At 42.3% G+C, this 12,976-nt stretch overlaps 1 protein-coding gene across 8 annotated transcripts in view; it reads left to right on the top strand.

The window, feature by feature from the left end:
- The window catches only part of map7b (microtubule-associated protein 7b), a 44,836-nt gene that overhangs the window by 28,354 nt on the left and 3,506 nt on the right, over nt 1-12,976 (top strand). For 3 of the 8 annotated variants that reach the window (XM_030047880.1, XM_030047874.1, XM_030047878.1), the window contains 12 exons: nt 864-974; nt 1,652-1,747; nt 3,121-3,240; nt 4,874-5,037; nt 8,255-8,391; nt 8,749-8,996; nt 10,242-10,392; nt 10,659-10,827; nt 10,986-11,090; nt 11,180-11,230; nt 12,080-12,113; nt 12,585-12,696. In XM_030047880.1, coding sequence (XP_029903740.1) covers nt 864-974; nt 1,652-1,747; nt 3,121-3,240; nt 4,874-5,037; nt 8,255-8,391; nt 8,749-8,996; nt 10,242-10,392; nt 10,659-10,827; nt 10,986-11,090; nt 11,180-11,230; nt 12,080-12,113; nt 12,585-12,696 — 1,498 coding nt within the window. The remainder of the gene's footprint in view (nt 1-863; nt 975-1,651; nt 1,748-3,120; nt 3,241-4,873; nt 5,038-8,254; nt 8,392-8,748; nt 8,997-10,241; nt 10,393-10,658; nt 10,828-10,985; nt 11,091-11,179; nt 11,231-12,079; nt 12,114-12,584; nt 12,697-12,976) is intronic. The other 5 variants (XM_030047882.1, XM_030047877.1, XM_030047875.1 and 2 more) reach the window with 4 other exon arrangements.

The raw sequence follows: 12,976 nt of genomic DNA, 5'->3' as shown, positions 1-12,976 counted from the left end.
CGTGACATGAATTATTTCACTTACGGGGGTACAAGTGTGATTTTCCTCTGTTCTCCTCCTCTCTCTGTCTGCGTGTGGATGGTTGCGCAGGTGTGTGACTATCGTGTGATTAGAGCGGAGCTCCGCCCTGCCTTCTCACAAGACAGCAGAGTACATAATGACCAGATAGACCCTTAACTGAAATTATATAAATTAGATTAATAACCGACCGAATGTATCTAGTTTATTTGATAAAAATATTCTGTAGAAACGTGACGTCAAATTATTTCTGTTGTGATTTTATTTATTTTTTAATTTGAAAATTAATTAGATTAAATTAATTTAGCGTGACTCTCAGGCGAGGCGGGACACTCCGTTGGCGAGGCGTTGCACCCCGCCAATAGAATGATAGGGGAAACACTGATATGCACAGATCCCCTGGCCTGCCAGTCATGTTCTCCAGACAAAAGAAAACTTGTTTGTTTGATATAGACCCCAGCAAAAATTATAAGTGATATATTCAGGTGAAAATGAAAATTATGATTAAAAAATGATCGTTCTTGGTAAAATTGTGAATCATGTTACAATTGCAATATCTGTCAAAATTTTTACCATATCATTCAGCCCTAATTGAAACCATCTCATGTTCATTTGTAGATGACGTATGACCCACCTAGTACTAATTCTAAGCCTTTTTTCCCCTTTAACAACATACTACTAGTTTTTCCATACCTAACCCGGCTTAACCAAAATCATAGACTAGTGACCCTTTAAAGAGAAAATGCTGATTCCAGCACTCTCTTTCTCTTACCCCTCTCTTTCTCTATATGCACAGCCCTCCTTTTTATATGTTGTTAATTTGTCTACATTTTGTTTGTTTGTAGATGCTGACAGGCGGTCAGTGTCCACAATGAATCTGTCCAAATATCCAGACCCAGTCATTACCAAGCGCCTCTCCTCCTCTTCTGCCACACTCTTAAACTCACCAGATCGAGGTAACAATTTTAAACATTATTCACAATATCCATTGGTGATACTCTGCCACTGATTAAAACTTATGTTATTTGCATACGTTATCCACCACTCCAGTGACAAATCCTCTTTTTCCTCCAGTCCTCCAGTTTTTTTATTTGCCAGTTGAGATTGAATGTGAGAGCAATGGCTTTGGTGGGTAAAAATACGCAGTGCTATACATTTAAGTGCTAAATGAAGGAATTAAAGCAATAGGTTAGCAATCTTGACAAATTTCACATCGTTCCACTTCCCGTCTAGCTGTTATGTAGGACAATAGTGGTGCTGTCTTCTCATCTTTACTGAGTGCTGGATACTGGATGGATGCTCCAAATGCTAACTGTTAGCCTCCTGCCAGTAATAAAAAACAGTATTTTTTGCTAAACTATCATCTGCTTACGCTAGTAGTCTTATGCATATTTTGGTTTCAGAAACTGACACTTATAAAGTGATGTTAAACCTTCTTAGAGTGGATTAAAGTGGTTATTTTTAAAAGAGTTAGTTGGTTACTTGGTCAGTTGGATACTGGCATCCAGCCTGTATCCAGCACTCTGTAACAATGAGAGGAAGATAGCACCACTACTGTCCTACACAACAGCAACCTTTAAATGATAATGTCTTGTAAGTGATGTATTCTTCAATATTATTTTTTTGCTGACAGCCTTACAGATGAGAACAGCCTCTTCCCCTGCCATTAGCAAAGCTCAGTCCAAACCCCGTCTACACCAGGGAAAGACTGCCCACCACAAAAACACAGGTGTTTCTTGGACAATTGTTGGCAGTTTGGTCCTTTTATGTTAAACATCTCATGCTTCAAGCAGAGCAGATGATGGGCTGGAAACTGTTGAGGGGTATTTCAATGGAAAGAAATGATTATTATCACACTTCACGCTGCCATGATCCACCAGCAACAATAACAAGATTTATGTCAGAATTGTTCTTTCTGCTCACTGTGAAATAACACCACAAGTACATTTGATTTGTAATGATCTGTCGGGCTGTACAATCCAGTTCCATGTCTTATATTCTCTATAAAAATGTCAGCATATCTTTGCATCCTAAAACATATTTCACTGACTGAAATATGTTCACGGCTCACAGGGTGTATATGTGTATGCACTTGTACATGTTTCATCAAAGGGATCAGTTTTTTTCCCCCTTTTTCCTCTTGCGTGATTCCTTTCTCTAATCCACTGTAGGATAATCTTTTTGTTTTTGTGGGAACACTGTCGTGCTCTTTTATCCCAGCTGAAAGATAGGCACCCACATTTTTAACACTCAGACGAACATAATTACACATACCCACAGTAAAGGAAAGGAAGGAAATTAACAGTGTGCACGCATAACAAACAAATCAGGAATTACTTGAATACAGTCAATTTTAGGTTACAGATTCTTCCTTATACAGTTTCCAGCCCAGCTGTATTTTTTCCTTCTCACCCTAAAACCTGCAAGCAGTCTGCTTCTTTACCAGAGCTACCAATACTGCAGATATGCCTGACTCTCTTTTCACCTGACATATTGGAAGACAATCACCACTTCATCATGGGATCAATAAAATAATGCACTGCCCAGCTCTGGTCAATGAGCTAGTTTAATGTGCACAATCTGCAGATACTCAAACCCAGTTATTAAGAACTTTGCTTGGCCATATATCAGGCTCAAATGAACTTGTATATGAATTTTCAGTCCCTCTTTAATTATTTCACAATTAAGCCAGTCATTTAATTACTCAAGTAATTGAAAGGTATACAAATGCCAGAAAAAATGAGCCAAACCTGGCTATTTTCTTCAGATAGACATGGGTCCTTTCTTCTTGCTGTTAATTTGAATGCGCTCCTGCCTGTTTGCTCCTGGTTTGCTCTGCACTCCAGGCTGTTTGCTTCCTGTCATATGAAACAGACTGGTGCATGCAGGTGTAGGTGTAAATGAGCTGCCTGTGCATGGTTACCACTTGAATTGAGTTTCCACCTACTCTGCTGTGATCCACAGTGTGAGGAGTGGAATGAGGAACAAATCAGCATCTGCTGTGATGGACTGCTATGGCTTATCATCAGCTGGTTATCAACGCAGTTTAACTTAAGCTCAGCCTTCACCGTGCCTTCAGCTTGTGTGTATGTGTGTGTTCAGGCCTGCGCCGTCTGCCATTGACACCGTGGGAGAACACAGTGGTGAACCGCCTGCAGCAGCCGACACACTCCTACCTGGCCCGCAGTCGCAGCGCCATGAGCCTGTCTGGAGAGCAAACAGGTAACATACACACACACACTCTGCAAGGAAGGCCCCTCCTGACTTTTATGGTCAGTGGCCCGCGGAAAACACACAGGACGCTCTAGCAAGACTTTTTATGTACACACACTCTGAAATGCTCCTAGCTCACAGGGCTAGAAGCATTTACGCTGTTTGTATTTTGGACTCTTGAGCCCAGAACGATTTTGGATGTTAATCAGATTTGGCGAGACTAAAAGCATTACAGAAACTTCCTTCACCAGCCTGTGTCTGGCACCGAACATGCATGAGCGCGCACACGCACACACACACACACACACACGCACATGTAAGCACACATCCTAACAAGTAAGCTGTTCAGGAAGGATTCTCCCTCTTGATACCCTGGCCTGTTTGCCTTTGTTGTTACCACGGTAACAGTGTGTGTTGCTTCGTTGCAATTTAAGATGCAGTTTACACAGTATGTGTGAATTTGAGTTTCAGTGCTTATTATGATGTTGTGCTTAAAGGGGAGTATACTAGTCAAAGTACATATATCATAGAGCCTGTGGTCTTGAGCAAACCAATCAATATGTTGGTGAGGGCACAATTTCTGAAAAAGCCAAAAACCAGTCTTCAAGAATGGTGTAATATGCATCTTGACTGTAGCCTAATATGAAATAAATGTTATAGAATATTAACTAAATGATAATTGCTATTGACAGGTACCCATGAAACTGTGTGTGTGTGTGTGTGTGTGTGTGTGTGTGTGTTTGTTTGTTCTCTGGCCTGTTCCCGCTTATCGCTGCGGAAGGGAAGTTTGCTGCCCCCTGTCTCATGCTTTTGGCCAGCTCACTCACCTTCACACACACGTAAATACATAGATACACACTTGCCCTGACACACACACACACACACATAGATACAACAACAGACACAGCCACTCTTCCATCTTTTTCTCTCTCCTTTACTATAGTTTGCACTCAGACACACACTTAACATCCACCACAGTGTCGAGGTAGCTGTTTGTGCCTGTGTGTATGCATGTGTGTGCTTTCCTGCATATTAACTTTTCTTTTTTCTTGTGATTGGTGTTGGGTCTCAGGTGCAAGACTGTCTGAGATGACTAATAAATCTGACATCTAGGAATGCCACCAACATTGGGGCCTTTTATAGCAGAGAATTACATTCCCAAAATGCTGTTTTCTATGTTGATACCTCAAAGAATGACAGGAGTATATTCCTCATTCAGTTGAGCTTATTCTTCAAAATGGGAAGCACTCCTTTATGGCATTGTTTCCTTAATCCCTGAACTAACAAATAAGCTTTACAAGTCTCTAAGTGATATTACATTCTTTGACATGTCCCATGCCCCAGTGATGGTTGCAGTATCCTACAGTAGTTATGCTTCCAATCAGTAGCACTAATACATTCTCTCTCTTCTTCTCTCCTGCTTCCATCGAACCTCTCTTTTTCATCTTTCCTCTGTTTTTCAAACCCATCCTCCTCCTCCTACATATTTGATATCTTCTTCCTTACTTCCACTCCTTTCCAATCTTTTCGCTCCGTGGTCCTGTTTTTTTTTTTTTTTTAACCCCTGCCGGTGGCCCCTCAAATCCTCAAACCACCCCCTTCCTCAAAATATCCCCAACCTCCTCCCTGTACATCACTATAGCCATGCCTGTGTGTCCTCGCTCAGTGTCCTGCCACCCCATGGGCTCCATGTCCTTCAAGGCCCTGCAGGCCCAGCCGCTGCCTCACTGCCGCAGCCACGAGAGGAGCCTCAGCAGGGAGACGGCCTCCTCCGCTGCCCGCAGGAGAACCTCTGGACCCTCACAGGTAGTTGATGTCATGGACAGGCACCCATGTTTATCAAAACTGCTGGAGAATCACCTTGCCAGGAAACTGGGACGTCAAGACGGCTATGATGTTGTCAGGATATCATCAGTAGGGTTGGGTATCGGTTGGGTTTTTATCCGATACCGGTGCCTACTCTGTATTTTTTAAACGGTTCCGGTGATTAAACGGTTCTCGAACCGGTACTTAAAAAAAACAAAAACGCACACACCAAAAAAACAATACCCTTTTATTTTCAGGACCAAATTGAACACAATATTAGGCCTACTGTATTGACCCGCATAAGAGACGACCCTGATTTTAAGACGACCCCTCTTTTTCAAGACCCTTTTCTGAAAAACACTTTTTATATGGACAAAATCTTGTTTGAATAAAAAAAGCCACTGGTCGGCATCAGGCGGACCGGCCTCGGCACTGGCCGGTACCGCGCCCACCCAGTCATTCGCCGGTAATCGCGGCATCAGGCGAGCCTACCTACTGGTTTACATATGCAAGTCCAATACATGTGTATTTGCTTAGACCTCCAATATTAGACGAGGGCGTTTTTTTCAGGGCATTTTCAATGGAAAAAATATTGTCGTATATTTGGATGAATACGGTAACTTAAATATTTAAACAATGTAAATACAAGTAACATAGGCTATGTTAATAATAAACTCGTGCCATTTGTGCGCAACCGCAGGACGTCTTACCTCCCTTGCATGACGTTGCTTTAAGGCATTTGTTGCATGACGCAGAGTCTGCATCCTCCTTAGACGTGAAATGTAGCCAAACCTTGGAGCGTTTTGCCTTCGGCATCTTCATTGATCCTCTCACTATCAGTTCTGATCAACAAGTGTGTGGAGTAGTGGCACTGACGTCACGTTCAACAACCGCAAGTTGACGCCAGAACACCGGGGGCCGGCACCGGAATGAGGCACCGAAATTTTCGTTCTTATTCGGTCTCGTTACTACCGTTTATGTCGGAACCGGTGCCTATTGGCACCGCGTTTCGGTACCCAACCCTAATCATCAGTGTGCAGCCTACAACAAGTGGGTTGCGTGGTGGCGTGTATGTGTGTGTATGTGTGTGTGTGTGTGTGTGTGAAATGTGATGCAGGAACTCTTATTGTCTTATTTTGCTCTCTATTTTCAGTGCTCACATTAATATTAAATGTTTGTCCCACTTACCACAATTTCCCACATTTTACATTGCAACAAACTATTTTGCAAATCATGCGGGGGCACTATTTTCCACAAAAGGCATTACTGCCGTTTATACATTTTGGAAATATTGGGCTAAACATGTAAATTCACTGGTATGGACCTTTAAATGCGACAGGCAATGCCAAACAAGCTGCAACAAAGTAACAACTCCATCTCTGATGTGGACTAGTTGAAAGAAATATTCACAAAAAAGGATCAGCAATTTGAATTGACTGATGAAAGTCCAGGTCCAAAATGTCACAATTAAAGGTGTCATTGCAAGTTAGACAGTGTGTGGGAGTCTGTTTTCAACTTCTTAACCACTCGCAGTGGTTGAGCATGCAAAATCACTTGAGTGGATCTTTTAAATATTGCCTTTTACCTGTTTAGCATGACATTGGCCATGGTTACACTTGTCTTGTCAGGTCGCATTAACTGTCAGGTCTTGACACTCCGGATCTTGCTCACGTGGGGATCCGATCAGCCAGATCACATGCTGAGGTGGCCTGGCTCGCACTGAGTTTGGATCTCAGCGAGGCATGTGGGCACAATCCAGGCCACTTCTCAGTACATAGAGAGGAATATATCTTTGTGGGAATATATCCAATCAGGCAGGTCGTATTGAAATTTCAAGTCTGGATACACACATGTGGTTACAGATCTGGCACATCCAATCAAAAGTGACATTGAAAAGACAAATGTAACCCCAGCCATTTATCCTGTTGATATTTAGACACATAGTTAATGCAAGCTCTGTGTGTGTGTGTGTGTGTGTGTGTCTGTTTTCAGTGTTATGATATTAAAGTGTGTCTTAATCCTATTTTGAGTGATATTTTTAATGCTGATATTGAGGGAAAGCTGCTGAAATGTGTGCGTGCGCTTCACTGCTTCTTGCCTTGTCTTTCTGCTATATTCATATTGATGATGTCCCAGCTCAGTCAGACACAATACATCAATGTCTGTCTAGCTCAGCTCTTTAGACATTTACACACACACACACACACACACACACACACACAGTCCATCTGTCTGCCTTTGTGTCACAGCTTATGCCATTAAGGTCTTAAAAGGAGGGCAGAGTATCTTCTGTGTTGTATCACAGTGGAATACAGAAGCACACACTTAGAAAGGCAGACACAACCCAGTTCTGTGTCACTTATGCAACAACTTACATCCCATTATGCCATCCCATTAGCTTCACCGTAATGCCAGTCTCGAGGTCTATAGATAGGTCTGCCTGCTGTGGCTTGGTGCCATGTGCGCCAAACCGCTCAGATTATTACTTCACCTCCAAACAGGATGTAATAGCAGCCTTATGAGCTGTATTGAGTTGTTGGGTAATCAAAGATGGTTGCTATAATTTTCCCATATGATGACAAGTTGTTGTGTTGGCTGTGTGTTGTGTATGGCTATCTGGCACTTAGTACCACAGGTCATGCGGTGCAGAGGATGACTACTTGAGTCTAATCCAGTTATCAGTCATCTTCCTCTACTATTAATGGGGCACCTGGACCTGGGCACCCGACACTGCTGACGAGCAATTTCCCTTTTTGACCAGTTTATCTGATTCTTTTGTAGCGCTGGTTTGTATGGGCAAAATCAACTATCACAGTATCTTTAACTGATAACAAGGATATTGTGACAGTATTGTAAGAATGCCTGTTGGTATTTAAGATATTTAGACATGATATGTAGACATTGAGATTTTTGATAGTCATTAATAATGTGGATATGATGACCAGGCAGGTGGAGGCAAATAATGGAACAGCTACAACAGTCTAATAAGTTAAGATAATTGCATCCCTTTCACTCTAATGCAGCATTTAAAACCATGAAAAGACAATACTTGTACCATCTCATGATATTATTATATATTTTCTCATGATACCAATATGATATTTCCTAGCCTTATTCTGTATGTATCTTTCTGTGACATTCTCTTACATACCCTTTATCTATAACAATCTATATCCATCTCTCTGTCTTCCTCTCCCTCACTGCACTCGGTCAACAGCAGAAGGACCGGGATTATGTCAGGAAGTCATGGAGCAACCTGTCACTCCCATTGGCTCCCACTTTTTCTTTGCCCCCCAGCAAGCGCTGCTCATCACCAGGCAAGAAAAGCAAAGTGACAGCACCCTCGCCTGGCAGGTAGGAGAAACACACCCAAGACAGCCGTAGTGAGGAGCCTAATCAGATTTTTGTTCTCATCACAGGACTTGGTACAAGGGACGCTTAACTGTGAGCACAGTTGTTTTCATGCTACATTTTTTTTTTTTTTTATCAAAAGTTTTTAATGAAGACTTGAAAAAGGTCAGGTAAGGCTGCGAAATTTGGAACTTTCTACAAATGAATAATCAAAATAATTTTTTCACCTTTTCGGCACGAAATTGAGCTGCTACTGCATGAAACATGGTCAATATATCACTATAAACGTCTAGCTAAAATGTGCTGGATCTTGTCTTGCCAGGATTCAGCTGCTACACATCTGCTTTTTTCTGCACACAGGCCTCCACAGAAGACGTCAGGGCGCCCACCCACGCCGAAGCTGCTGAAGTCTCCTGGAGAAGAGGATCCTGGGAACCTTCGTCCTGTCAGGATCACTCCAGAGAGCCCCCAGCCTTCCCCTCCCCCGAAAGAACAGGGAGGGGAGGGAGAGCAGGTCCTCAGCCCTACGCAGCCTCGGCCTCAGCCCCTGGGCCAGAACAAGCCCAGCAGTGATGAAACCCCATCAGCAATGCCAGTAGCAGCCAGTGGTCAGTTTCCACCTGACATGAACACACAGTGATTATCATGAGAGTGTAAACATACCATATCCAGATGTAAATTCATCGAAGATTCAATAAAGATCTGATCACGCAAACCACCTCTGATGCATTTGGCCACTTCAGCAACAAAGTCATCAATCTACATATGGTGACTTGTATGTAAACCACCAAATTATATAACCAGGAAGTGCAGAAAAATCAAAGAGCAGCAAGCAGCACTATTGATAACATACTTGCCAAAAATGGATACTTGCCAAAAATTGAAATGCTTGTGAAATGCAACTGAACGTCGCTGTTAGTACTTTCAAAAACATGGGGGAAAGGTGACGAGCAAATTAGCAAGAAACGACCTGAAAATGAGCAAGAGATTAGTCAAAAGTCACAAGAAAATGACCTGAAAATTATCCAAAAAAGAGAAAAAAAGTAGGACAGTTACCAAACAATTTTAGAAGTCTTGAATTGTATATTTAAAATTAGGGCTGGTCAATATGGACAAAAAACAACTCACAGTATCTTAAACTGATAACCATGGTATGAGTAGGTATTGTGACAGTATTGTGAGGATGCTGTCAGAATATACTTGCAAAATGTGATCTTTGATAAAGAATAAATAATAATGTGCATATGGTTAGCAAACAGGTAGAGGCAAATAATGTAACAGCTTCAACAGACTAATATGTTCTGAAAATTGTATCCCTTTTAAAATTAAGAAAAGACAGCACTTGTACCATGTCATTTTAAGATACTCAGCACATGATATTCAGTGTCATATGACAAAACCAAAATAATCTTGCCTTGCAAAACAAACAAAAAGGGGCACTAAACTTTATTTATTAATCTTTGAATTGTACATTACAAGGAAATTACAAAATTACAAAAATTACAAGAAAATCCAAAAATGTACCCCCCAAAAAGAAAAATATATAGCCAAAGTGAATTTTGTTCAGAGGGTGAAATAAATTCTTGAAGGTTGTTCAGGTTTTGGTCCTGAATTGATGTGTTTGTGGTAAAGCAAAGGGCCCCCACATGTCTATGGACAGCAGTGCTGACTAAGCACATCTGAGCCCATGAGCACAGAGAATGAGAACAGAACAAACTTGGACTCATGTGTTTCCCTCTCTCTGCATTGACTACATGCTATATCCTAAAGTGTGTCTTCAGTAATATTAATCAAGCATATTTTCTATGTGTAGTGGTTTAGATGGTTATTCCTTTGATCCTGCTGCCTTTCAGAATGTGGCATTAGTCCTTCAGCCCACAAGCCGTCAGCAGGCACCACAGATCCAGAGGAGGCCAGTCGCATGCTGGCCGAGAAACGCCGGCTGGCTCGGGAGCAGAGGGAGAGAGAAGAGGAGGAGCGCAGGATACAGGAGGAACAGGCCAGGTACACCGTGCTCTGTGTGTGTGTGTGTGTGTGTGTGGCACCATGATGAATATATACTTCTTCTTCAATAACCAAAGATGTGTGAATACTCACTTTCTTGCCTCTTGTTCATTTCTGCGTGCGTGTGTGTGTGTGTGTGTGTGTGTGTGTGGCACGATGATGAATATATACTTCTCCTTCAGTAACCAAAGATGTGTGAATACTCACTTTCTTGCCTCTTGTTCATTTCTGTGTGTGTGTGTGTGTGTGTGTGTGTGTGCTTGCAGACTCGCCAAGGAGGAAATGGCTCGCAGGAAGGCTGAGGAGCGAGCTAGAAGAGAGGAGGAGGTGCAGCGGCAGGCAGAGGAGAGGAGGAGGAAGGAGGAGGAGGAAAGAAAAGCAGAGGAACTGAGACTTGAGAAAGAGAGAGAGGAGGCAGAGAGACTCCAGAAACAGGTGAGCGACTGCACCCTTTTCACAAGTGATTACACAACATGAAAAGTCAGTGCTGCAAACTCATCTGTAGTTGTAGATCTACAGTCAACCTGTGTGTGTGTGTGTGTGTGTGTGTGTGTGTGTGTGTGTGTGTGTGTGTGTGTGTGTGTGTGTGCCAGAGAGAGGAGGAGGAGTCGCGACAGAGGGAAGAGGCAGAACGACTGAGGCAGGAGAGAGAGAAGCACTTCCAGAAAGAGGAGGCTGAGCGTCTGGAGAGGAAGAAGGTGATGCAAGTCTACAAAGAAACAGACAAATAATATTTTTGATGCTGTCCAGAGGGTCTAACATCTCCCTATTTTCTCCTAACCACCAGCGACTGGAGGAGATCATGAAGAGGACAAGGCGCTCGGACACAGCAGAGAAGGTATCAACCCGATGGAGTCTTGTAGACTTGTGGGCAAATTAAAAGAACGTTCTATCACCTTTGTAAAGGAATATTTGCAGGATCTCACTGTTTTTAAAATGAAAACATTCAAGTGATAATTCCACCTCAAAATTCATGCTGTTTGCACCCAGGTTAAGAAGTCATGGATGTTTGAATTCAGTTTTGTAAAACTTTTTTTTTTCCAGGGACTATTGTCTGGAAGAGTCTTATACAGTATTCTGTTTTCTGGGGTTCAGAATACCAATGAGAGGAGTGGTGCATTCATGTATTACTACTACTACTACTAATAATAATAATAAAAATGATTTAGAAGAAGCATCCAAACTGAAATCATCCTGTTTATGTTTTCCATCTTATCATTTGTCCTGTGGGTTTTATGTATTTATAGTGCATGAATGCAGTGCAGTTTGACAGCAGTCTCTGTCATGCCGGGTCGTGGACCAACAGCATATGAATGCACCAGAAGACGTTAAACTCTTCAGCTCAGTGCTGCCATTTAACTGACTAAGGAGACAACAGTAAAATAACAAAAACAGATCACTGTTTTGTTGTGGGGCATCACTGCTCTGACCTCTCTGAAGAAATGTTCAACTCTGTGCAAGTTCATTTTCAAACAGTTCTTTAACTGAATGAGTGGAAATGAATGTGGCTGCCTCTAGTAGTCTATCCAGACATTAGAAACAGTGTGGTGTGCACTGGTTGGTGGTGATGTCCAGGCTATATGAAGTGTGGGTTAAAGCTTTCAAAACACATGTATGGTCTGTTAGAAGATGAATAACAATAGGAAGGTTGTTGTTTTTTTCATCCTTGTCACTTTTTTTCCAACAGAAAGTTCCTCCTAACAGGAATGGAGATGATGCAGGTAGGTCGTTACTCATGATTACTCCACACACATATCATTCTCCTTCTCCTGAATCAACAAGACTACAACTTGTCACAGTGGAGCATTTGCTCAGTTAATATTCACATCCTTACAAATGATATCACAGTCTCTCTTCCATGATTTTGTCAAAAAAAAAAAAAAGACATCAGCCCTTAGAGCAGGGGTGTCAAACTGGTGCCGTGGAGGGCCAAGAGGCTGCAGGTGTTCATTGTAACCAAAATGTGCACCAGGTGATTTCACTGATTAGTCCCGCCTCTCTGTTTGGAGGTGGGGTGACCTGTGACCTGCAGCCTCTTGGCCCTCCACGGCACCAGTTTGACACCCCTGCCACAGAGGAATCTACAGGTTGTGAGGTTGTGCCCTGATTCTCCTGTTTGTACCTTTGGAAAGCTGCAAATGAAATGGAATTTATTTGTGTGCAGTTTCTGACTGATTTTGTCTGACCATCAGTAAACCCTGGCACTGCAGGCCCATCTACAGTCAATGTGTCAGTGTCACAAGAAAGCAACGGCAACCCTGACCCCAACCCTGCCTCAGCAACACTGCCCCCTCCTGACCAGAGGTAGGACTGTAGCCTAGAGGCATGGCTTGATGATTGTAATAGTTCCCCATCTGGTACTTCTTTGGTTTTTCCTTGTTCCCTTTTTCATGTTATTTTTACTGTATTCTGACATTTGCAGATTGTTGAATATTAATTTTCCAGATGCAGTCAGGGTGATATCAGTGCCTATGCTCTTATAGAACCCAGGGTCTTTTTAAGGCCCTGCACCGAGAAGTCCATTTGTTCAAGATTATGCTTTATTTTTGTTATATACCCCAGAAGATATAGTTTATTTTTATTT

The sequence above is a fragment of the Myripristis murdjan genome, chromosome 24, assembly GCF_902150065.1.
Source record: "Myripristis murdjan chromosome 24, fMyrMur1.1, whole genome shotgun sequence".
Taxonomy (NCBI): Eukaryota; Metazoa; Chordata; class Actinopteri; order Holocentriformes; family Holocentridae; genus Myripristis; species Myripristis murdjan.
This window is presented reverse-complemented; position numbering and strand designations above follow the sequence as displayed.